The sequence below is a fragment of the Daphnia magna genome, linkage group LG9, assembly GCF_020631705.1.
Source record: "Daphnia magna isolate NIES linkage group LG9, ASM2063170v1.1, whole genome shotgun sequence".
NCBI classification, from domain to species: Eukaryota; Metazoa; Arthropoda; class Branchiopoda; order Diplostraca; family Daphniidae; genus Daphnia; species Daphnia magna.
In genome coordinates, this window is record NC_059190.1 from 2,796,781 (window position 1) to 2,817,429 (window position 20,649).

Sequence of the window (20,649 nt, forward strand, 5' to 3'; positions counted from 1 at the left end):
GAAGAAAAGAATTACATTTTCTTTCGGTATTATTTAGAAGTCTGAAAGAAGTCTCATAAAGAAGGAATAAGTTGTGAAATGTTATCCTATATTACAGTAAACTGACAGCATAAATTCTTTTCCATTTTTGAATAATGGTACTCTTAATGTCACTGAGTTGGTCATTTCGAAATTAAAGTTAAAGTTATTCAGGATTGGTAACATCTATTACAGATCTCTTAGACTACGTCTGCAATGAACTGTCTACGTTATTTTAAGCGATAAATAATATGTACCCATTTGCTTCCAGAAATCTTCAAGGGATTATTTCCTCTTCGATGATGCAGTTAAATTAAGGTGACTAGGAATTTTATAGTAGCTGATGTCCTAACTTAAAGAATACTGTGGAAGTCACTTCAATCTTTCTTATTACTATAATTATCATTGTAGCTCTCTTTACTACAGAAAAAAATGTAATATCTGCTCTAAGAAGAATCTATTGGCATCTAATTTTAGTTTATGTTTGGTTTTTTACTTATAAGTTCAAAAGAAACCAAACAAAAGAGGATGGAAGAAGAGAAGTATTTTAAATTTTTTGATGTTAATTTCAATCCTGAAACCCATCTACAACAGCTCTGAAGTCTACAGCAACTTCCAGTTTGTGTCATAGAAGATAGAACCATAAGATATTGTTAATTTTAGAGGTTTATTTTGTTTGAACGAAATCTCCTATTAGTCAGTAAATATTCGTGATCGGCAACACTGTCTTTCGTGGCGGTACAACAATCTCCTGCGAACATTTAACATTCTGTAGGGCTTATATCTTGCAAGACTTATATACTGTACACAATGAGAAATACGAAACCAACTTGGGTTTCTATCATCAGCATTTTTTAAATTCTTTTTGTTGCTTGCGTTGCTAACGTCATGCTGATTTTGGCATTTCCGTGGGACATGCCAAAAATTAGTGGAATTGACAATCTTAGTACTTTGACTGAAATGCTTAAATCGATTTAGGTGGTCACGTGTCAGCGAAGCCATTCCAGCGAGGCTTATAATTTAAATCTTAACTTGCCAACAGTAACTTATGACATTTGTCACTTTCAATACTTTGTTAGCTAATTATTCTTTTCAGTTTGATTATTCTCGAAGGTTTGCCCCTCGTCGAATTGCAAAATAACCGCATGTTCTTTTAACCCATGTAATTCTTTTATAGATTCGAAAGGATGACTTCCTTAAAAATCAACTTTTGGTGGCCCTTGTGGGGAATTCGCTCACGACGCAACGCCGTAGCTTGTCCTGTATTTTCATAAGATGTTCAAAATAATCCCATTAGAACCGAATGAACTGAACATGATCCAATTTGCTCAACGTAGGACACCAGTTGGTATAAATACTCACTTCCTAGGATTTTTTTTATCATTCGCCTCTGTGAAATCCTCAAACTGAAACAAAAATGGTGTACGCTCTGAAAGTTTTTAAGAAAACCTCGCCGAACAGCAAGGTAACGGTTTATCTTGGCAAACGTGATTACATCGATAACATCACCAAAATCGAATCTATCGGTAAGAGGTTTCATTGTCGCTTTATCTGACAAAGTTATTAATCGTGATCGTATTCTACGTAGATGGCGTTGCCTTGATCGACCCCGAGTACTTGAAGGGTCGAAAATTGTTCGGTCAGAATCGTATGCAGTTTTCGTTATGGTCGTGAGGAAGATGAAGTCATGGGGCTGGAGTTCCAGAAGGATTTACTCATGGCTTCAGGTGAGATCCGCGCCAGCCAGAAGAACGATCTCACCAAAATGCAGGTACACACACTTCATATTTCATTAATGGCAAAATGATCAGACCCCACTAATGTTTTACCTTCAATTCAAAGGAGCGTTTGATCAAAAAGCTTGGCAGCAATGCTTTCCCATTCATTTTTGAACTGCCGAAAAATGCCCCGCCATCGGTTACTCTCCAACCAGGATCAGAAGCTCAGGGTAAACCGTGTGGAGTTGAATACTCTCTGCGGGTCTTTGTCGGAGAGTCAATGGATGATCGTGCTCATAAAAGGCAAACGTTAAAATCCAACTGTAAACGAAATAGTTCTTTTATTCCGAATTTTTATTCATACTTTGCAGGAGCTCTGTCTCGATGGGTATCCGCGTAATTCAGTTTGCTCCGTCACAGGGACAACAGGGACGCCAGCCATGCACAGTTGTACGCCGTGATTTCGTTCTAAGTCCCGGAGACTTGGAGATGGAGATTAATTTGGATAAACAGGTATTAAGGGAATTGGCCAATTTAACTGGAAAGGCGATCTTGTAATGCTTTGCTCAACAGCTGTATCATCATGGGGAGCCTATCGCGGTAAATGTTGTCATTCAAAATCGTAGCAATAAAACGGTGAAGAAACTGCGCGCCCAAGTTCTGCAATGTATTGATGTTTGCCTCTTCGAGCATGGATCGTACAAAACGCCGGTTGTCACTCTCGATACGTCGTAAGGAAATATGTCACAATACCCGTTGGATTACAAAATATTAACTCGTCATTTACTTTCACTAGGGAGGGCTGCCCTATCCCTCCAGGTGGTACTTTGCACCGCACTTATACCATGACGCCACGTCTCGGGGCGGCCGTGGCTGACAGACATGGTGTTGCTCTGGGCGGTCGTCTTCGCGATGAAGATACGGAACTGGCTTCCACTACGCTGTATAAAAAATCATTGATTTTATTATTTGATTTTTTCTCGTTCCTCGTTTTAATCCCTTTTTACATGTGCTTAAAAAAACGAAAACAGGAATGGCTAACCCCGATGATCGCGATGGATTTGGTATCATCGTGACTTACTTGATTAGAGTGAAGCTCTTCCTCGGAGCTTTAGCTGGTGAATTGGTTGGTGAGCTCCCAATAATCATGATGCATCCGAAGGTATCAAATTCATTTCTAACCTTATTTGCATAAGTTATTGACCGCATTGTTTCCAATTAAAAATGCAGCCTAATCCAAAGAAGTTGCCACGCATGGATAGCGTAGCTTTTGAAACATTTGGTAGCAACTCTGTTGACGACGCTGGCCAAGATTTGGATCGCATGAAATTGGATGATGTGGACGAATAAATAAAATAAAGGTCTTTTCCCAGACATCCTTGAACTGACCCTGCCATATTTAAGAGCAGCGAATCAAGTCTTATATAGAACTAGCCTACCGTTTGCTCCGCAGGTCTTGTCCAATAATTCCTTCGATTGATTACTGAATACTCTTAGGTTTTCGCTATTATAGAAACAATACATCTTCCTCATACGCAATGTATTTATCTTTCTTTTCAATCCAACAACTATGAATAATGACAGTGACATTTTGGCTATGAGTCACGCTTGTTTTCAGAAAAGCCGGCAACTGTTTTCCAATGACGTATGCATGCGGTGTAAAACCATGGAATAGGAAAGTAAGAGAGTGATCTCTGAAGGATTTTGACCAAAGCATGCAGCGCTACAAATCAGTACGCGTGGAAATTACACGAACTAAAAGCATGGAAGCCCTTTAAAGGCTGGTTCAAGAGGCGCTGGGTTCAGTAAGAAGGCTACTCGTACTTTCTAATACCGTGTTCAATAATGTATTCACATTCCTATGTATTCCCGCTATTCCGATAATTTCGTCTGTAGTTGCTCTGAGACGTCTGGGAGTACACGTGTGATAGTGAAAGGCTTCGTCATTGCCGGTGTTAAGATATTATTTCAGATTTGAATCCCGGGCAAATTCTAAAGCAATGAAATGGCATTAGATATGGGAATAGTTATTTTGACGTTAGTAATCGGGCTGCTAGTCGCCGTTCTAGTGTGGTCTCTCACTAAAAGATCCACACCGTCCAGCACTAAAGGTCAATAAACTTTTCTATGGTTTTACATCTTTTTCCGTTTTTTTTTCATATTTGTTTCCTTATAATAGGAAAGAATGAAAAAGGTGCAAACAGTAAAAAAGAAGGAAAGAAGACATCGGGGATGCCAGCTAAACTTCCCAAGAAGAAAGCTACTGTAGCAGTCTCCAAAGATTCAAAATCTACATTCACCCACTCATGGCTGCTGACATCACTTAAGGGCCACACAGGTGCCATCACCGATATGGATTTTAGCGCAAATGGAAAGCATCTTGCCACTTGTGCAGAAGGTAATTGTTGATTGTAGCAGTGCTTTTTGAGCAAAGTGTAATGATAGTTAGAATTAGATGAAATATTTGTCTCCCAACCAATGGTGGAAACTCCAACACCTAGTGAGACAGACTCTGGCTGTGTACTCAGCCGAAGACAAAAAAGAAATCGGATGAAGAAAACACAAGCTGGGAACAAGAAGAAAGAACATCCCACCAAGACTGTGGAAAGCAAGCAGAGAATGAGGAGAGCCACTCCCTTGAAATATTACACTAGGCTACAAATGAAGAATTCTGAACTTTATACTTACTTATACCAGTATGTCTTGCTTGATGACCAGCTGCTAAATTTGGGTTATCCAGTTGAAAGTTCATTTTATCCTGAACGTGCCATTATTTACAAGACCCCAGAAGCAAACGTCACTTATTACCGAAGTGACGTGCGGCGTGCTTTTAGACATCAACCAGAAATAATTGAAATGGCTGAACATCTTTATAGCTCCGAGCATGGTGATCCCTATGAAGAGAAACCACCGCTAAGTCCCAGCCTTGAGAAACGGTGTGTGAGATGTAAAAAGGGTTTTTTTGTCACATTGGATGGCGAATACCTCACGGAAGAAAGATGCATTTACCATTGGGGTCAATGGAAGCGCCCCTCATCCCCGGGAGAAACACATGGCTATACCTGCTGTGCAGGAGACGAAGGCTCATCTGGCTGCACTTCCGGCGATCTTCATGTTTGGAATGGTGTTAGCCCTGGAATGAATGGACCATTTACCGACTATGTTCGTACGACCCCTGGCAGCGGCTCCAAAATTCATTCGATATACGCTTTAGACTGTGAAATGTGCTACACCGGCCGTGGCCTGGAAGTATGTAAAGTTTCCGTCATCAGCATTGATGGTTGTCTTGTTTACGAGGCCTTGGTGAAACCACATCACCGGGTGATTGATTACAACACACGTTTTTCTGGCCTTTGCGAGCAGGATCTAAAGAAAGGCTACAAAAACTATAAACGACGTCCAGCGGGATCTACTTGGATTCATCTATTCACAAACCATTCTCATCGGACACGGACTCGAAAATGATCTTCGTGCGTTGCGTATTCTCCACTCCGTTATAATCGATACCGCCGTCCTGTTTCCTCATTATTTCGGTTTCCCTTTTCGGCGCTCGCTCAAATCGCTCGTTGCCGCCTACCTGCAGCGACATATACAGGTAGGCCACAACGGCCACGATAGCTTTGAAGATGCACGCGCATGTGCAGAACTCGTTTTATGGAAAGCCGTGTGTCAGTTGCGACCGCGGCACAGATCTGAACATATGCCTTAAGAATCAAATTCTCAAAATGGCACAATTTTTCCGTTGTCATTTTATTCATTCAATAATGTATCTACACTCCTTTTACTCAAAGTCAAAGTGTTCTACATTCATGCATTTGCGCTGAAATACTCTTTATAATTGCCAATCGCATTTGTTCACGTATTTATCCTCGTATTTATACTACTCTTTATCATTGATTCATTGTCTTATTCTTGTTAATTGTCTCTTTTAAACAACCAAGCTAAGCACAAACGCTCAAAATACACACGTGATTTTTCAATCGTGAATTATTCTCGGACGTTTCTGCTCATTATTCTCCCCCACCCTCCCACCCCCATAACGTCTATAGATTAACTTATTACATTCTTTATCGAATACCTGACTACTTGCTTCTTAATTGATTTACATAGCTAGTTAGTTAATTAATTGTTTTTTTTTCTTTTCTTTTCAAACCTAGATCGTTCGCTGATGTTGTGGAAACTGAACTTTGGCCGATTGGATTCTTCGGTCGTCGAACTCAACATGAAGGACATCCGTACGGTTCGTGCACATGTTCAGTATGATTCCGCCACCCTTATTCGTTGGAGTCCTGACTCCAAGGCCTTGCTGACAGTCCGTGCTCTTGGTAATAATATTGAAATCTACAAGGTGATGAAAAAACCCGAGGCTGGTGGCCTCCCTTCCGTTCAACCCTCTCACGCATTCGACAAGGTAATTTTAACACATTGCGTTTCTATTCAATTCTTGTTGGAAGTGACGATTGGTCTTTCGTTTTGATATAGACCCGTGAAGCTGACTTGTTGGCCATCGATGTGGCAAGCACAGGGCGATTTATTATGACTTGTACGCCGAAAAATGAACTGGACATTCTCGATTTGAAAGGAAATTTATTGGCTTCTGTCATAACTAATCAAATGGAGACATATTCGGCCAAAATATCGCCTGATGGTCGATTCGTCGCCACTTCTGGTTTGCATTTCCTTTGTTTTATTTGCCATTTATCCATCACGAATTTTTTCACCCTCGTAATTTTTTCCTTGCAGGATTCACACCGGAAGTCCGAGTTTGGGAGGTAGTTTTCTCTCGAACTGGTGAATTCGAGAAAGTGAGCCGTGCTTTTGAATTGGGAGGCCACACGTCTGGCATCTACAGCTTTGACTATAGTCCAGATTCAGGGCGGATGGTCTCGGTTTCCAAGGACGGATCGTGGCGTCTATACAACACCAACAGTACTAGACCAATCGCAATCTCCTTTTTGTTTTTCGCTTAAGCCTTGTATTTTAATACCATACATTCTCTCATACAAGTTGATTATCGCCAAGGCCAGCTTGCCACTTTGCTGGTTTCCGGCAAATGGAAGGGCGAGGGAAATGAACCAGCCCGTATTGCCCTTGCCCCAGATGGCAGGGTTGTTGCAATTGGTTCCAACTCTTCTCTCTACATTTATTCCACGGTCAACGCTGAGCTGTTAGCTCACATTCCAGACGTTCATTCGGGTAATGCCCTTTTTTTTGCAGCCATGAATTAACTCGAGTACCTATTTCCTATTCCTGTATAGCCCCGATTACTAGATTGCGCTTTGATTCAACTTCGCGGTTCATCTTGACCACTGGCGACAAGTACGTCCGTATTTTCCATAACGTGCCTGGTTTCAAAATAGCTGTGGCGGACTTGGAATCCAAATTGAAAAAAACCACTGGTCAAGCGATGAAGGAGCGGTGCCAGATACAACTGAAGGAAGCGGTAGCTTTGGTTAATTTGTTTAACGGCAAAAATTAGTGAATGAAGCATCAAATACAGATTTCGAGTAAGGGAGAGTAGTCCAATACGACTTCTTCTTTGCTTGAAAATCTGACATTTGAGCTACTGGCTTTACTTACCAATCTATTCGTGCCAAGTTGCAGTATTAATGATGTATTGGTTACTTTCTAACCAAAGTTCCCAACAAAAAAAAAGGGGGGAAGGAAGGAAAAATTCTGGGGTTCATGCGATAATGCGATCGTCTGAATGATCATGGTTGATCATGCATGTGCATGCAAGGCTACTTGAGCAGTGGTACCAGGTACCAGACATGCGTAGCCCGCAGTGATGTTTACCAGGGCTATATGGTGGCATGGCAACCAGGAAAGAAACAGCAGCGATTCTACGGGCTATATATTTCCAGTATCGCCCGTGTCATCACGGGTTCGTCCCCTACTGCCGTCAAACAAATTTAACCCGATGGTGTTAAAGCTAGTCGGTGGATTAGGATTCCGCCGATTGGACCCCAGGAAGACATGAACTCATCTACTTCTACTCGTAGCAGTAATGTATCCGAAGGCAACCGGACAGATATTGCGCTACCTTTGGCTGCTGTCATTTCTCTGGCCATTACTTGTTATGTTATCGTCGTTCTTGTCGGTGAGTATCGATTGTTTGTCCAGGTCTTTGAGCCTACCAGCCTGGCCGTTGATTGGATTTACCTTATTTATAGGAATAGCAATACGGAAGTGGTTTCTCAGAATTTGTTGTTCGAGCAATGATTCATCAACAGATTGCTTCTGTGATATTGGTTCAAATTGTTTTGCTTTTGATTCAACTGGAACTTGCTGTGGCAACTCAGGAATCAACTGTTGCAGCTCGCCTGTGATTGACTGCTGCACTGCGGTAAGCCACTTTTTCCTTTAGATTGTCTGTTTCGGTTTAGTTTTTAAAATTCAATTATCCTGCATTCCATTGACCCTTTCTATATTTCAGGGCACATTTAATTCATGTATTTTCTTCAAAAGCTGCCGAGATTCATCGCAACCGATCGATTGCCAACCCTGTGACTGTTGTTGTTTCGAAATCGCATTTCACCTGAAAGGCCGGCCGTCGGCTGGAAGTGGTCCGTTACCTTAAGTGATTGTTAAAGTAAGCAAAGAAATTTGAGCTCTCGTTCTACATAGGGATCCATAGAATTTTCAACTTGTATATTTCAGATTTGTATCCGTGAGTAATAGTGAGATTATGCGGTAACAAATAAGGTGCACAAAGCACAATTGGTTAAAATAGTGTGGAAGCGTGGCTTGGTTTAATTGTTCATTCTTCTGTCGCGCTGCCTGCAACCAAAGAAACGTATAAGATTATGGTTTTTCATTTTGTTATTAAGACAGAAAAATCGATTTACCTTTGACAGAAAAATTTGCCGCTGCTTGTGGAGCAGGAGCTGGACTGGGAATTGGTGCACGGCTGCGAGGTGGAGAAATAGAGCGCCTACGACTGGTACCTAATCTTGGTAGCAAAAATGTGCTGTCTCGCACACGACGGTTCTTCCGCTGATGAGACTGAGGACTTCTCAACCTGGTTGTCCGGACAGGCGTTCTAACCGGTTGTTCCGTTTCCGGGACGATAGAAGACATTTCCAAAGTTTCTTGATCCCAATCACGTTCGGCAAAAGAATGCCTGTTTAGTTTAAAAAATGTAACCAACATTGTTGGTGAGGTATATTGTCTGTTATAAATCTCTTAATCCATGATAACTATACACTTGAAAATCTAATGGAAAAAGAAATCGTACACAGAGACGTTGGAGGCTATCCCGTTCATCGAGGAGTTGTTTAGTTCTCTAAACGTTTGATCCATTAATGGGTAAGTGATGTCTCCGTCACGAATACCTAACGGGACAGCTTAAGTAATTTTGAAGTATTTTATGAATTTAATAAGCAAGTTTTTACTAGACGCGGAGACGTTACGGTCAAAGTTGCTTCCGCTGGCAAAACGTGGCTGCATAATGTATTGGTTTACGCTAATAACAGCTTCGCTGAGTTCCAATTCTCCCTCACTCAGGTTGTTTTCGTCAACGACGTTATCATTACCAAGGCTCTAGAATAAGGAGAAAATAACGCACGAACGCGTAAGGAGTCGGTCAGATGCATTTCAATCTGAAATAAAACAAGAAAACAACAGAATACCGGAGTTCCGCTTTCGCTGCTAGTGGACACCCATTCATCATCCGGCTGCAACGTAGTGCTCTGGAAACCACCAGCCAATCGGCGAACACTATCCGTTAAATTGAGCAAGCGTTGGGAGGGTGAAGTGCTCTCAAAAACTTCGTCAGTTAACAAAACGTCGTCGTTTTCGGTTATTGATGTATTTAACGTGGAAGTTTGCGTAGATAGGCATACGGTGGCTGCTCCACGATCTGGTACTGAAGAGGTGGCGGAACCGATTTGATTGCGCACGTCTACGTTTTCTTCTCCATCACTTTGGACAAGTTCTTGATCGTGTCTACCCTGTTTTCAACAAAGAAACTGATGAAATTCGGAAGGTAAGAAACTAGTGGAAGTCAAATACCTCGGTAAAACCTTTTATAATATTTAAGTAACGAGCGTGTTTTTGTAGCATACTAGAGAGATATCTTTGAAGGTCGCGACATTTTTGGTAATATGTCGGTGGACGGACATGAAATCTAAATAGTATTGCATTAATTTAAATTAAAGTAATACTAATCAAAAGTTAAAAGAAAACGCAAGCGAGGGAGAGACAGGATATTTACCGTAGGATGAGAGAATTACTTTCCGGTCTCAGATAGCCTTCGGAAGCAAGGAGGTCGAGGCGAAAGAAACGATTATATCCCCAACATTCACCTGCATCAAATTCACTGGCGAATTCCCGTACTATATTGCGGTTTGCGGAGAGGCCGCCGCTCGCATTATTTGGCCCTTGATAGACCAGCTCTACCCTATACTCGTATCTGTTACAAAAAGTTAGTTTAATTTAAGCTGATTTTGCTGATTGATCTATGCGTTTGATTACTTGGCTGGTTCTGATACACCGCTAGTCAATTCGAGAAAAACTGACAAGTAGTTACCACGAACAATACCATTTCCGTCAGGATAAACCTTTGCAAAATAGTTATCAAATCTAATAAATTTGCACAAGAGTTTGAAAGAAATTTTACCTTAAGTCTCCACTTTAGGCCATCTACAACTAGAGGGGGTGAGTAAATGGGGTCAGCGTTGTTCCTCATTCGACTAAAATCTTCAATTGCAAAGACACTAGTATTGTACGGTGGAACAATTTCACTTTGAAAATCAGCTGGAACGTGATGTAATGTAAAAGAACTAAAGGCTCGTCGTTCGGCCCTGTCCATTGCAGACATAATTTCGCCACTTTTAGCTATCAATTGACTTTTGGATTCATTTTGCAGCGTTGTTTCGGTTTCCTTAAAATATAAAAAGTGAAAATTATACTATATTCGATTGAGAAATTGTAATGAAACCAAACCTGCAGCAAGGCTTCTAAGTGATCTATTTCTTGTGTGAGAACATTTTTTTGTCCCACCAATGACAGAAGTTTACTTCGTAGCTGTGAATCTAAACGTGATACAACCAATTCTACAGCATGACGTATTTCGCTCACTTTTTCGTCTTTAGCAGTCCGGACGCTTTCGACATTACGTTCCTTTACCGAATAAGATATTTACTCCATATACCTTTTAATAAGTAAAACAGAAAAATTTTTTTACCACATCTTGAACGATCATGCTTATTTCGAGAAGTCTTCGTCTTAACTGGGCGATTCCGTCCCGAATCTTAGTTGCATGAGTTTCGTACATTCCATCTAACGGCTGATTCCATTCACAAAGAAAGGTTATCATATTACATAATGAAAACTGCTGCCAGTATCTACAACCCCCTCCCTATCATGCACCCAATTACCTGGAACATATGGCCTGAATGAGTACCTTCCCAAAGAGCACATTTATGGCAAATACAGCTCTTGCAAGTGACACAGTAGACTGAAAGTTTTTCACTGTGCATATCACATCTGTAGATTTAAAAAAATAATAATTAATTTTTTTCCTAAATTACTTATATTTTAGTTACAATATATTACAAATCTGTGGTACTGGCACTATTTGATATTGAATTGGCTGGTGTAATTGATGGAGTACTTTGCAGCTGAAGGCTTTCTAACTGCTGAGTGATATCTCCAACCCAACGACAGTTCACAAGCTCATGAGGTCTTAGTGGAAGTCTACAGTGAGGACATTGTGAACGTTGTTCAACAAGCCATCTCCGAATACAAGCAAAACAACAAAGTTTTGAGCAGTGTGGACACAATCTTGCATCCCTCAACTTGTCCATACATATGAAGCATCGAAATACATCAGCAATACCCTAAAATGAAATAAAGATCGTCAATTTGGTTAGCTAATATAGGAATCTGTGTTTTTAGTAAAACATATACAGAAGAATGTCGTAGAGGTGTAAGGATATTGAGTTGGCAAGAAAAAATGTCTAAAGGTATGTGTTAAATCAATATAAGACTGATTAGAAACTTTTTACTAGTAAAAGGTTACGGAATATTACCTCCATGATCCCAAACAAACGCTTTTCAAGTCCAGGATAGAATAGACAATAGTTTATGCACGAACAAAATCGTGACACGATCGGATGACTATTACAAAGCGTACATTCTATCAATCAAACTTCCCCAAATGAGCGCCCTGAGCAATCTGAAAATCTCAAGGTTAAAAAGGTAAACACAACTGATGTCATGTGGCAATGAAATTAATTCCTTTCACGGCAGATGTCCTTGAGTTTTACTTTGCACGGCTGCCACCAGGGAATCGTGATCGATTCTACTCCGCGGGAGGCGAACCGCAAAATCAACTTCCACGTCGGCTTTTTGCTCGGGCATTCATTCACCTCGTGACTGTCTTGCAGTAATTTCCTAGTACCATTTTTCATACCAAAATGTCGGGAAATCAGGAAAGAACTTATCTGATGATCAAGCCTGATGGAGTTCAACGAGGGCTGGTCGGTGAAATCATTAAAAGATTCGAGCAAAAGGGTTTCAAGCTAGTTGCACTCAAATTTCTTCAGGTATATTACTGCTTTTTATGATGTCATAATTTTTTCTATGTCTTGTAATTGTTTTTGCCCTGATAAAAATGGATCTATTTATGTTTCATTAGCCAACTGAAGAACTCTTGCAGAAACATTATGCTGATTTGTCTGCTCGTCCCTTTTTTGCTGGATTGGTTAAGTACATGGCATCTGGACCAGTTGTTGCAATGGTAAAATGATTTTTAATTTGTGTGAATTGGTTATGTTAATATAGTAAATGTTTCAGGTCTGGGAAGGTTTAAATGCAGTCAAAACAGGCCGCCAAATGTTGGGTGAAACCAACCCTGCCGATTCCAAGCCTGGTACTATCAGAGGAGACTTCTGCATCCAAGTTGGAAGGTATGGTTCAGAAAGTGAACTGAACAGAAAGTGAAATCATTGCATACACATTATTTTTAATTCATAGGAACATAATGCATGGATCTGACTCTGTTGAAAGTGCCAACAAGGAGATTGCACTTTGGTTCAAGGATGAAGAACTTGTGTCTTGGCAGCCAGCTGATAAATGCTGGGTCTATGAAGACTAACCTAATTCACCACTGTAGGTTAAAGATTCAAAATTTTTGAATTACTAAACAGAAACAAATATTAAAATTGGGTTTTGTTTGGAACAGATTTTATTTTTGAACCATTGCTGTTGCAGAATCGTTGTGGATTTCAGTTATAAGAGGAATAAAAAGTTGAACTGTAAAAGCTGGAGTTTCAATCATGTTCTAATTGTCATAAGGTGCATGTGACAAAAGTATGAATAGATTGATTAGTACCAGCATTATTAGTGAAGCATAGCTGCGAATCAAAGCTATCAGCAAACGATTTCTTTCATAATTAAATTAGAGCATTCGTTTGGGGGAGAATGCGAAGGCCTTGTAAAGTAATTTTAGGATGTAGCACAATTAATTCCATTTTGGTTTACCAGCTTAGTCTTACGGTATGCCATTTGCCAGTATGTTGCCACGCTACTGCCTGTTCGTATTGTCGGTTTTCAGGTACAAAAGCTTCGCAATTTAGACATTTTGTTGGCGTAGTTTTATAAAGATTGTTCTCTTCCTTGCAGGGAGATTGCCGAACTTAAAGCTATTGCGTAACACTAAGCTCTGGTCAGACGCAACCAAACTGGAATGTTCTAGCTACCTACGCCCGCTTAATATCGCGTGTGTGCCATAATGTCAACCGTATTTGCTACATATTCGGAAAGGCTGCGTGAATCGGTGATAGAGGTTACACCTACCTACTTGATGAGTAACATTTTTGTGACTTTGAGGACAACGGATTATTTGGCAAATAATATATTACGGGATTCGGGTTGCTGTGAGAAGCTAGCCCCGATGGTAATCGTCTCGACCCCTCTCACTTTTATCGCGATTAAAGTCAACGCATTCTATCATGCCAGCCATCAGTCGTTTTTCGACCATTGCTTTCACATTTTTTTATTACTGGACTTCCTGCAATTTCTGATACCCATCTGCCCCAAGAGGTACGTCAAAAGTGGTACATTTTTTAAACTGATCTTGCTGTAAACATGAATACCGCTTGTTGGGTTGTAGACAAGATGTTGAAGCCGTCTAAACTGTTCCAGGAATTTCCAGGGTTTTGAATGACCTGACGGCGAAACCACCCGGGACCATGGAGTGGGAATGATTTGATTTACAAAAGTTGCTTAGGCAAATGATCTCCGCACTCTTTATAGGACAGGACACGGATACGGAGTTGTATAATTGGCCAGATTTAGATGGGAAGTATTATGAATATTGGATTCAGTATAGATTTTTGAAAATGAAAAATCGATCATTTTTGCCGTCTCGTGAAAATCTCTCAAACTCGATTTTAAAGAGGAGTTCACGTGATGACTTGTAGACTATTCCTTAAATATACATGCACATTAGTTGGAAATAATGGGTGCAGTTGTTTTTCGTCAAACAAATTAAACATTGTTAATGTGCAGCTAGTTGGGTTGTTGTTGCTATCCCTTGTAAATCTACCCTCTTTCGCCCAATTGTTAATTTAATTCTTTTGGGAACGTTGCGATGTCGCCCAAAAACAAGTGGAAGGCCATTCGAGGTGTTATGCCATTTCCTGAAATTGAACATTCAGAAAATGTTGTAAATGCTCGCCAATTGTTAAGATCTGTTCAGAGTGGTACCATAAAGTATGACTGTAGGAAAGAGTACGTAGGCTTCTAAAAGTGAAGAACAGTTCTGACATCTTTGGTAAGCGGAAAAGGTACTGCAAATGGAAGCGTCCCATGACGATTTGAAGGATGGACCCTTTCGATTGCTTTGCCCAATGAATCTGTGCTTGGAACTGGCAGCTGGCGTTTAACAGTGGCATCTAATCTTTGTTCTTAAAAGCCAGAGGTGTTCTTCACGTTTCAGGAGGATTGATTGATGATACTTATTGGTTAAACCATAAAGAATACCAATAGATGGATAAGTTGAGGGTTATAATATAAAACTAATTCCTCGTGGCATTTTCATTTACGCATGCGCGACAATTTGTGAGCAGACGAACCTTTGAAAGAGTCTTGCGCAGTCTAGTTGCATCCAGCAGATACTAGTAAAACCCGAAACATTGTTTTGACAAGTTCTGACATATTGTGGTTGCGGGTTTTCACTAAATAACAAGTAAGTAACGGGTTTAATCGTGTTAAATGTAGGATTGTTTTATTCGAGTCAATTTAGGTGTCAGATCTGAAATTGTACTTCTTGAACTTTTAAAACACCGCATAACTTTTATTAACACTAGTTTACTTTTACAACTATCAAAATCTTGTTAACCATTTAGAGGAGAACAAAGCTCATTTTTTAGATTTCCTGAATTTCAATTCCGGTTTTACTTCCGGTTTTAAAATGCTAAATATCTCCTTAATGGTTAGTCTGTCAGGAAAAAAATCACATTTTCGTAATACTCGTCAAATTTGGGGTCGACTCCATGTATCAGCTTAAAATATCCGAAAATCGTCAAAAATTTTTTTGGATTTTGGTCAAATCCGACTTTTGGCTAAAAACCCGTCATTCCAACCTTAAATTTGATAAGCATCACGAAAATCCTACTCGTTTTGTTATGGGCACACTATTTCCGGAGATATTGATTACTTCCGGTCACTTCCGGAAAATTTTCATGACAATTTGCAAGAAGTAAAAAATGAGCTGTATTACTCTAAAAATTTCAAATGTTTTTCTTGCATGCGTTAGGGTGTTGTAGCTTTTATTCCGTATTTTTCTTCTCTATTTCTCCGTATTTTACAGTCTGATCCTAAGAGCAACGACAGTTTTAGCTACAAATGTTTAGCACCTCGTCTTGCAACTAGTAGTTGATATTCTAGGTTTATATGTTTAAAATTTGAACCAACTGTCTGAGGTTAGTAAAGTTCAAGCACTTAAAAGCAAGAATTGTACTGATTTAAAAGTAAAATCTATTTTCTTTGGATTTCAGACGGAAAAACTAGATGGCGTTGATGTGCGTCTATGATAAATATTACGAGTGACAAGTTAAATGGGTGTTTGTTACGTTTATACATGTTTAGTGTTTCAAAGGATTTTTCGTCAAAAAAATTGTGGTATGTTATTATCTGTTCAGTATTGCTATCGTTGTGTAAGTATTGAAACAGAAATCCTTAAAATATATTGCTTTTTGTATGTGGTAGAGTTTTGCCTTGTTAGTTGCTGAACCAGTAGCCTGCATTCCTGCTATCAACGTACCACAAGGGATGCTGACACTTTAAGAAGACCCACAGTAACCACTATGCCTGAGAAATGAACATCACCATCCTGTTCAGGTATTGTTAATGGACTTGAACTCTTTTGTTTTAGCTTTGTGATGTGTTCTCTCATCACTAAACAACAGTCTTCGTCTTCTGATACTGTGTTGCTAATCATCAGCCTTCATCATCCCATGTATCCAGATTTTAAAGCTTCTCTGCTCAGCCAGCCATCCTCCATACACTTCAGCTCTTCATTGTGGTATTACAGAATATTACTTATCTTCCACTACATGCACCTGTAACAATTTTCTCTACACAGGCTTCTCTTCCTCTCTTCTTAGCTTGCCAAATGCAAACAGGAATAAAGGTTCATCTCCATTGCCATACCATGGTATTTTCATTTGATGGGTTATCTGGATTTCTCATTTTCACATCTAAATTTTTTTTGTAGAAATTGAAAATGTCATTGTTAATCCTGCTGCCAAATCGTCTTCCCGTACGAGTCATGCAGTTTTAGATTCCTCATGGAATTTCCTTGTGAGTAAAAAAAAAAAAAATAAAATAAAATGAGTTTTTGCATTAAAAATTGCGTTGTCATTCTCATTTGTCAATTTTCTCTTCAGGCAACATCCACCCAGGCTGAAAAGGGCATCCTACCAGTTGTGTGGACCAAACCTGCCTCGCCGTCTTCGCCTCGCCTTCTTCGCCTCGCCGTCTTCGCCTCGCCGTCTTCGCCTCGCCGTCTTCGCCTCGCCGTCTTCGCCTCGCCGTCTTCGCCTCGCCGTCTTCGCCTCGCCGTCTTCGCCTCGCCGTCTTCGCCGTCTTCGCCTCGCCGTCTTCGCCGTCTTCGCCTCGCCGTCTTCGCCGTCTTCGCCTCGCCGTCTTCGCCGTCTTCGCCTCGCCGTCTTCGCCGTCTTCGCCTCGCCGTCTTCGCCGTCTTCGCCTCGCCGTCTTCGCCGTCTTCGCCTCGCCATCCTCGCCTCGCCGTCTTCGCCGTCTTCGCCTCGCCATCCTCGCCTCGCCGTCTTCGCCGTCTTCGCCTCGCCATCCTCGCCTCGCCGTCTTCGCCTCGCCATCCTCGCCTCGCCGTCTTCGCCTCGCCATCTTCGCCTCGCCATCCTCGCCTCGCCGTCTTCGCCTCGCCATCCTCGCCGTCCGTCTTCGCCTCGCCATCCTCGCCTCGCCGTCTTCGCCTCGCCATCCTCGCCGTCTTCGCCTCGCCATCCTCGCCTCGCCATCCTCGCCTCGCCATCCTCGCCTCGCCATCCTCGCCTCGCCATCCTTCCTCGCCATCCTCGCCTCGCCGTCTTCGCCTCGCCGTCTTCGCCTCGCCATCCTCGCCTTACCGTCTTTGCTCGCGCCCGGCTTCTCCTCATCACCGTCATCGTGGAACGTCGCGTTTTTGGTATTTTGTTTTGTTGGTATTTTGTTTTGTTTTGTATTGTTGTATGTTTAAAGTTAACCCGTTGGCTGCCACCCATTTTGCTCCCCTTTTTTTTTTAGTTTAGGGACCGGCGGCGCTGTTCTGCCCCATGGTTGATCAGCCATGGGGTGGGGCAGTCGCCTTGCGCCTTAGGGCGCCGTAGGCAATGCACCAGTAGGGACTTCCCCTTGTCGATGCGATGGTGGAGTACCTGGGGTGTGCATTCCCGTAAAGGTCTCCATCGTCAAGTCAGCCCGGACTTGTCTTCGGACAAGTCCCCCTTTCATCGGATCCCTCTGAAACGATGCGTAGCGAATGTAGAAAAACAACCTACGGGTTGTAATGGCTTGGCAGCCAACGGGTTAACTTAAGTGTTTGTGTTTATATGCATGTATGTATTGTATATATTGTATAACATGTGATGTATAACATGTGATGTAAAACTGTGGTGGAATTGTGGGTGGAGGTGGGATAATACAAAACCAATTCCATTTATATTTTTGTGTATTGAATTTTATAATTGAAAAAGAAAATCAATTTCAAGACATGCAAACTTAAATTACCATTGAGAAATCTATAGGCAACAAGTACTTATATACTTTTATACTTTTACCTATAGGCAGAACTAAAATTTGCAATTCAAATTCTCAACATGGATAGTCATTATCCTGGCACCAACTTTAAATTTCTGCCACTGAAAACTCAAATTAGTTTTGTCGAATTTAATCCATGTTTTGCATTTTGCTCTGTTGACACATTTCAGCAACTCTTCACATGTTTTCTCACTAGTACGCAAATAGCTTCAAAATTTTTTAAATCTCAATATAATTCAAATTCACCACCAAGGCAAGAAAACAAAGTTAAACAATCTATATTGTGTTGACAGCTGGCAAATAGTATTCTTGCTCTTGGAATGCTGCTTTCTGGAACCTCACTAACGAATCAAGGAGTGTCCTGCAACAACAGCTACCATCCCAGAATTCCAATGATAAGTGTGGGTATAAAATGGTGGGTCCTGGAAAATAGACAAAATAACAAGAGTTGAGGTGTTAATGTTGCTATCTTTCCATTCTTACCAATCTGTGTTTTCCCATGTCAACCAACAGATGACAAATCAAGTCCCAAATTGACGCTCCAGCTCCATGTAATAACTTGTTCCGACACCTAATCGAAAGAAAAACAAGAACAAATAAATGAACAAAATCCTTCATGAAGGCAAATCTATAACAAAGATAACCATTTTCAATAACTGAGGGTGTAGGCCAGGCTCAACACCAAAAGGGGACCATGCCATTCCTGTAACCCGTTGCCTGACACATGCCAGAATGCTTGCGTGTGATTAAATTTTGGAAAGATGCAAAATTTGACAAAATGGCTTCTGCCAGTGGCAAGAAGGGATTAGCATGTTGACACGATCAGATCAGACAAAGGAATTTGTATGAATGGCAAGATTTTCTCTATAATCAACTAAATGTACAACTATGAAAAAATTGATAAAAGTAACGTGAAAAACGTAGTTTCTTTGTTGGCTAGAGAGTGTCAATGCCCAAGGAATTACTAAAAGCCATATTGAAATGATAAAAGATTTTTAAAAACCGGACAACGTATCAGAAGATGATTCGTGGTGACCTATGCAGCTCAGATAAGCTATGGCCCACTTCAGACGAAAGTTTTTTGCAGTGACGTTGCAAGATCGGGCGCTAGAGCCCCAAGAATGCTATTGCCCCCCAGAATCCAGGGGGCACTAGTGTTTGCTGTTAATTTTCTTGTTTTTTTTTTTTTTTTTAACATTTTCTTTCGTCCTTCAGCTTCCTGATGCCTTAGTGTAGTTTTTAAAATAAAATTTGTTCGAGAAGATTGAGACAACAAGGCAGATTGCAAAGATAGGAAAAATTTGGTAAATTGAAAACATTGCATTGTCGATACCTTGTGCCTGCCAATCTTTTACGAGTCAACATTCGGTACGTTGCTAATTGAACTGCTGAAATGCTTCTCATAATCATGCAGGTAAAAGCTCTTTACCTGTAAATGTTTAAAATTAAAAGTTAGCCGTTCCACGATGAACGTGCTATTTTTGGCTGCTCAGTACACACGAAGCGAGCTGTCAGGATTGTTTATTTTTAAAAAATTTACTAAATTTGTTTCTGTTTTTAGGTAGGTATTTAAAATTGCGCAAACTAAGATTAATTATTTACAGAGGTTACGGCTGCGCTGAATTCTAGGGGGCAATAGCATTAGCAAACACTGGAGACCCCCAGAATTCTGGGGGGTAATAGGTGTGACCCCAAAATATATATATATATTTATTTATTTTTTGTAGAGGTCACCCTAATAGTGTTACCACTCTACATTTTTCTCTGATGCACAAAGTAAGATCGTCGTCTGCTTTTTCTAGTTCTTTCTATTTCAGCTCGTGACCGAATTACATTTGACGTCTAATTCTTCTCCTCTAGATCGTCTTATAACATGTCTGGAAATCAAGAACGAACCTATTTGATGATTAAACCTGATGGAGTTCAACGAGGACTCATTGGAGAAATCATCAAGCGTTTCGAGCAAAAAGGCTTCAAGTTGGTTGCACTCAAGTTTGTTCAGGTATGTGCGTGAGTAGTTGTGATCATCAGGTAGTCATCAGTTATTCCAACTTAATATGGATTGATGTGTTATGAAATAGCCCACTGAGGAACTGTTGCAGAAACATTATGCTGATTTATCTGGTCGTCCTTTCTTCGCCGGTTTGGTGAAGTACATGGCATCTGGGCCTGTTGTTGCTATGGTAAGTGTTTGTTAACTTAAAATTGATTGGTTTAAAATTTTGTTAACTTTTTAGGTCTGGGAAGGATTGAATGCAGTCAAAACTGGTCGTCAAATGTTGGGTGAAACTAACCCTGCTGACTCCAAGCCTGGTACTATCAGAGGAGATTTCTGCATCCAAGTTGGAAGGTATGGTTCTAAAAATGAGCTCAAGCAGTAGTTGCATACAATTATTTTTTATTTATAGGAATATTATGCATGGATCTGACTCTGTCGAAAGTGCCAATAAGGAAATTGCACTTTGGTTTAAGGATGAAGAACTTGTGTCTTGGCAGCCAGCTGATAAATGCTGGGTCTATGAAGATTAAATATTGTGGATGTGTGCTCTTGATTAATCCAATTTAATGAAATATGAGCATATGAAAACAATAAAAATGTTATCAAAATAACCAACTGCATGAA

General features: G+C 40.6%; 4 protein-coding genes, 3 long non-coding RNA genes and 1 pseudogene across 7 annotated transcripts; 5 read left to right on the top strand and 3 right to left on the bottom strand.

Moving 5' to 3' along the window:
- Positions 1–1,203: 1,203 nt before the first annotated feature.
- LOC116931046 (phosrestin-2) lies at positions 1,204–3,275 on the top strand. The gene is given in 9 exon segments (XM_045179204.1): positions 1,204–1,544; positions 1,607–1,662; positions 1,664–1,789; positions 1,861–2,039; positions 2,108–2,249; positions 2,310–2,467; positions 2,533–2,679; positions 2,769–2,898; positions 2,967–3,275. Coding segments are annotated over 9 exon segments (1,167 nt in total). The 5' UTR covers positions 1,204–1,435; the 3' UTR covers positions 3,087–3,275.
- A 134-nt stretch (positions 3,276–3,409) lies between these two features.
- On the top strand, positions 3,410–7,298 carry LOC116931042 (transducin beta-like protein 2). The gene is made up of 7 exons (XM_032938527.2): positions 3,410–3,847; positions 3,916–4,134; positions 5,894–6,147; positions 6,219–6,405; positions 6,480–6,665; positions 6,744–6,932; positions 6,995–7,298. Exons 1-7 carry the CDS (start codon positions 3,742–3,744, stop codon positions 7,213–7,215), a joined length of 1,362 nt encoding a protein of 453 aa, XP_032794418.1. The 5' UTR covers positions 3,410–3,741; the 3' UTR covers positions 7,216–7,298.
- Positions 7,299–8,372: 1,074 nt separating this feature from the next.
- LOC116931039 (E3 ubiquitin-protein ligase TRIM37) lies at positions 8,373–11,928 on the bottom strand. Its single transcript, XM_032938519.2, has 14 exons — positions 11,771–11,928; positions 11,295–11,578; positions 11,117–11,225; positions 10,924–11,025; positions 10,683–10,859; positions 10,357–10,620; positions 10,212–10,297; positions 9,952–10,149; positions 9,750–9,864; positions 9,368–9,688; positions 9,131–9,278; positions 8,974–9,070; positions 8,585–8,859; positions 8,373–8,516 (listed from the first exon to the last, which is right to left on the bottom strand). The coding sequence occupies exons 1-14, from the start codon at positions 11,774–11,776 to the stop codon at positions 8,497–8,499; spliced, it is 2,202 nt and encodes a 733-aa protein (XP_032794410.2). The 5' UTR covers positions 11,777–11,928; the 3' UTR covers positions 8,373–8,496.
- Positions 11,929–12,045: 117 nt separating this feature from the next.
- Positions 12,046–13,003, top strand: LOC116931055 (annotated as a pseudogene).
- Positions 13,004–13,824: 821 nt separating this feature from the next.
- Positions 13,825–14,874, bottom strand: LOC116931060. The gene is made up of 2 exons (XR_004398712.2): positions 14,451–14,874; positions 13,825–14,383 (listed from the first exon to the last, which is right to left on the bottom strand). It is a non-coding gene; the product is annotated as an uncharacterized LOC116931060 (long non-coding RNA).
- A 931-nt stretch (positions 14,875–15,805) lies between these two features.
- On the top strand, positions 15,806–16,809 carry LOC123475954. The gene is made up of 6 exons (XR_006651468.1): positions 15,806–15,866; positions 15,954–16,085; positions 16,189–16,269; positions 16,330–16,401; positions 16,462–16,547; positions 16,634–16,809. It is a non-coding gene; the product is annotated as an uncharacterized LOC123475954 (long non-coding RNA).
- Positions 16,810–18,154: 1,345 nt separating this feature from the next.
- Positions 18,155–19,114, bottom strand: LOC116931059. The gene is made up of 3 exons (XR_004398711.2): positions 18,671–19,114; positions 18,510–18,597; positions 18,155–18,448 (listed from the first exon to the last, which is right to left on the bottom strand). It is a non-coding gene; the product is annotated as an uncharacterized LOC116931059 (long non-coding RNA).
- Positions 19,115–19,818: 704 nt separating this feature from the next.
- Positions 19,819–20,636, top strand: LOC116931056 (nucleoside diphosphate kinase). The gene is made up of 4 exons (XM_032938549.2): positions 19,819–20,028; positions 20,108–20,209; positions 20,264–20,376; positions 20,435–20,636. The coding sequence occupies exons 1-4, from the start codon at positions 19,900–19,902 to the stop codon at positions 20,553–20,555; spliced, it is 465 nt and encodes a 154-aa protein (XP_032794440.1). The 5' UTR covers positions 19,819–19,899; the 3' UTR covers positions 20,556–20,636.
- The last annotated feature ends 13 nt before the right edge of the window (positions 20,637–20,649 follow it).

Bases quoted from the DNA above. Each gene is read 5' to 3' on its own strand.
- LOC116931056 (XM_032938549.2), top strand. From the start codon at position 19,900: ATGTCTGGAAATCAAGAACGAACCTATTTGATGATTAAACCTGATGGA. The intron at 20,029-20,107 runs GTATGTGCGTGA...GTTATGAAATAG, and splicing joins TTGCACTCAAGTTTGTTCAG to CCCACTGAGGAACTGTTGCA. The intron at 20,210-20,263 runs GTAAGTGTTTGT...TTAACTTTTTAG, and splicing joins CTGGGCCTGTTGTTGCTATG to GTCTGGGAAGGATTGAATGC.
- LOC116931039 (XM_032938519.2), bottom strand. The intron at 10,298-10,356 runs GTAAAATTTCTT...TATTTTGCAAAG, and splicing joins GCCTAAAGTGGAGACTTAAG to GTTTATCCTGACGGAAATGG. The intron at 9,689-9,749 runs GTATTTGACTTC...TGTTGAAAACAG, and splicing joins TTATAAAAGGTTTTACCGAG to GGTAGACACGATCAAGAACT.
- LOC116931042 (XM_032938527.2), top strand. From the start codon at position 3,742: ATGGCATTAGATATGGGAATAGTTATTTTGACGTTAGTAATCGGGCTG. The intron at 3,848-3,915 runs GTCAATAAACTT...TCCTTATAATAG, and splicing joins CACACCGTCCAGCACTAAAG to GAAAGAATGAAAAAGGTGCA. The intron at 6,933-6,994 runs GTAATGCCCTTT...ATTCCTGTATAG, and splicing joins CATTCCAGACGTTCATTCGG to CCCCGATTACTAGATTGCGC.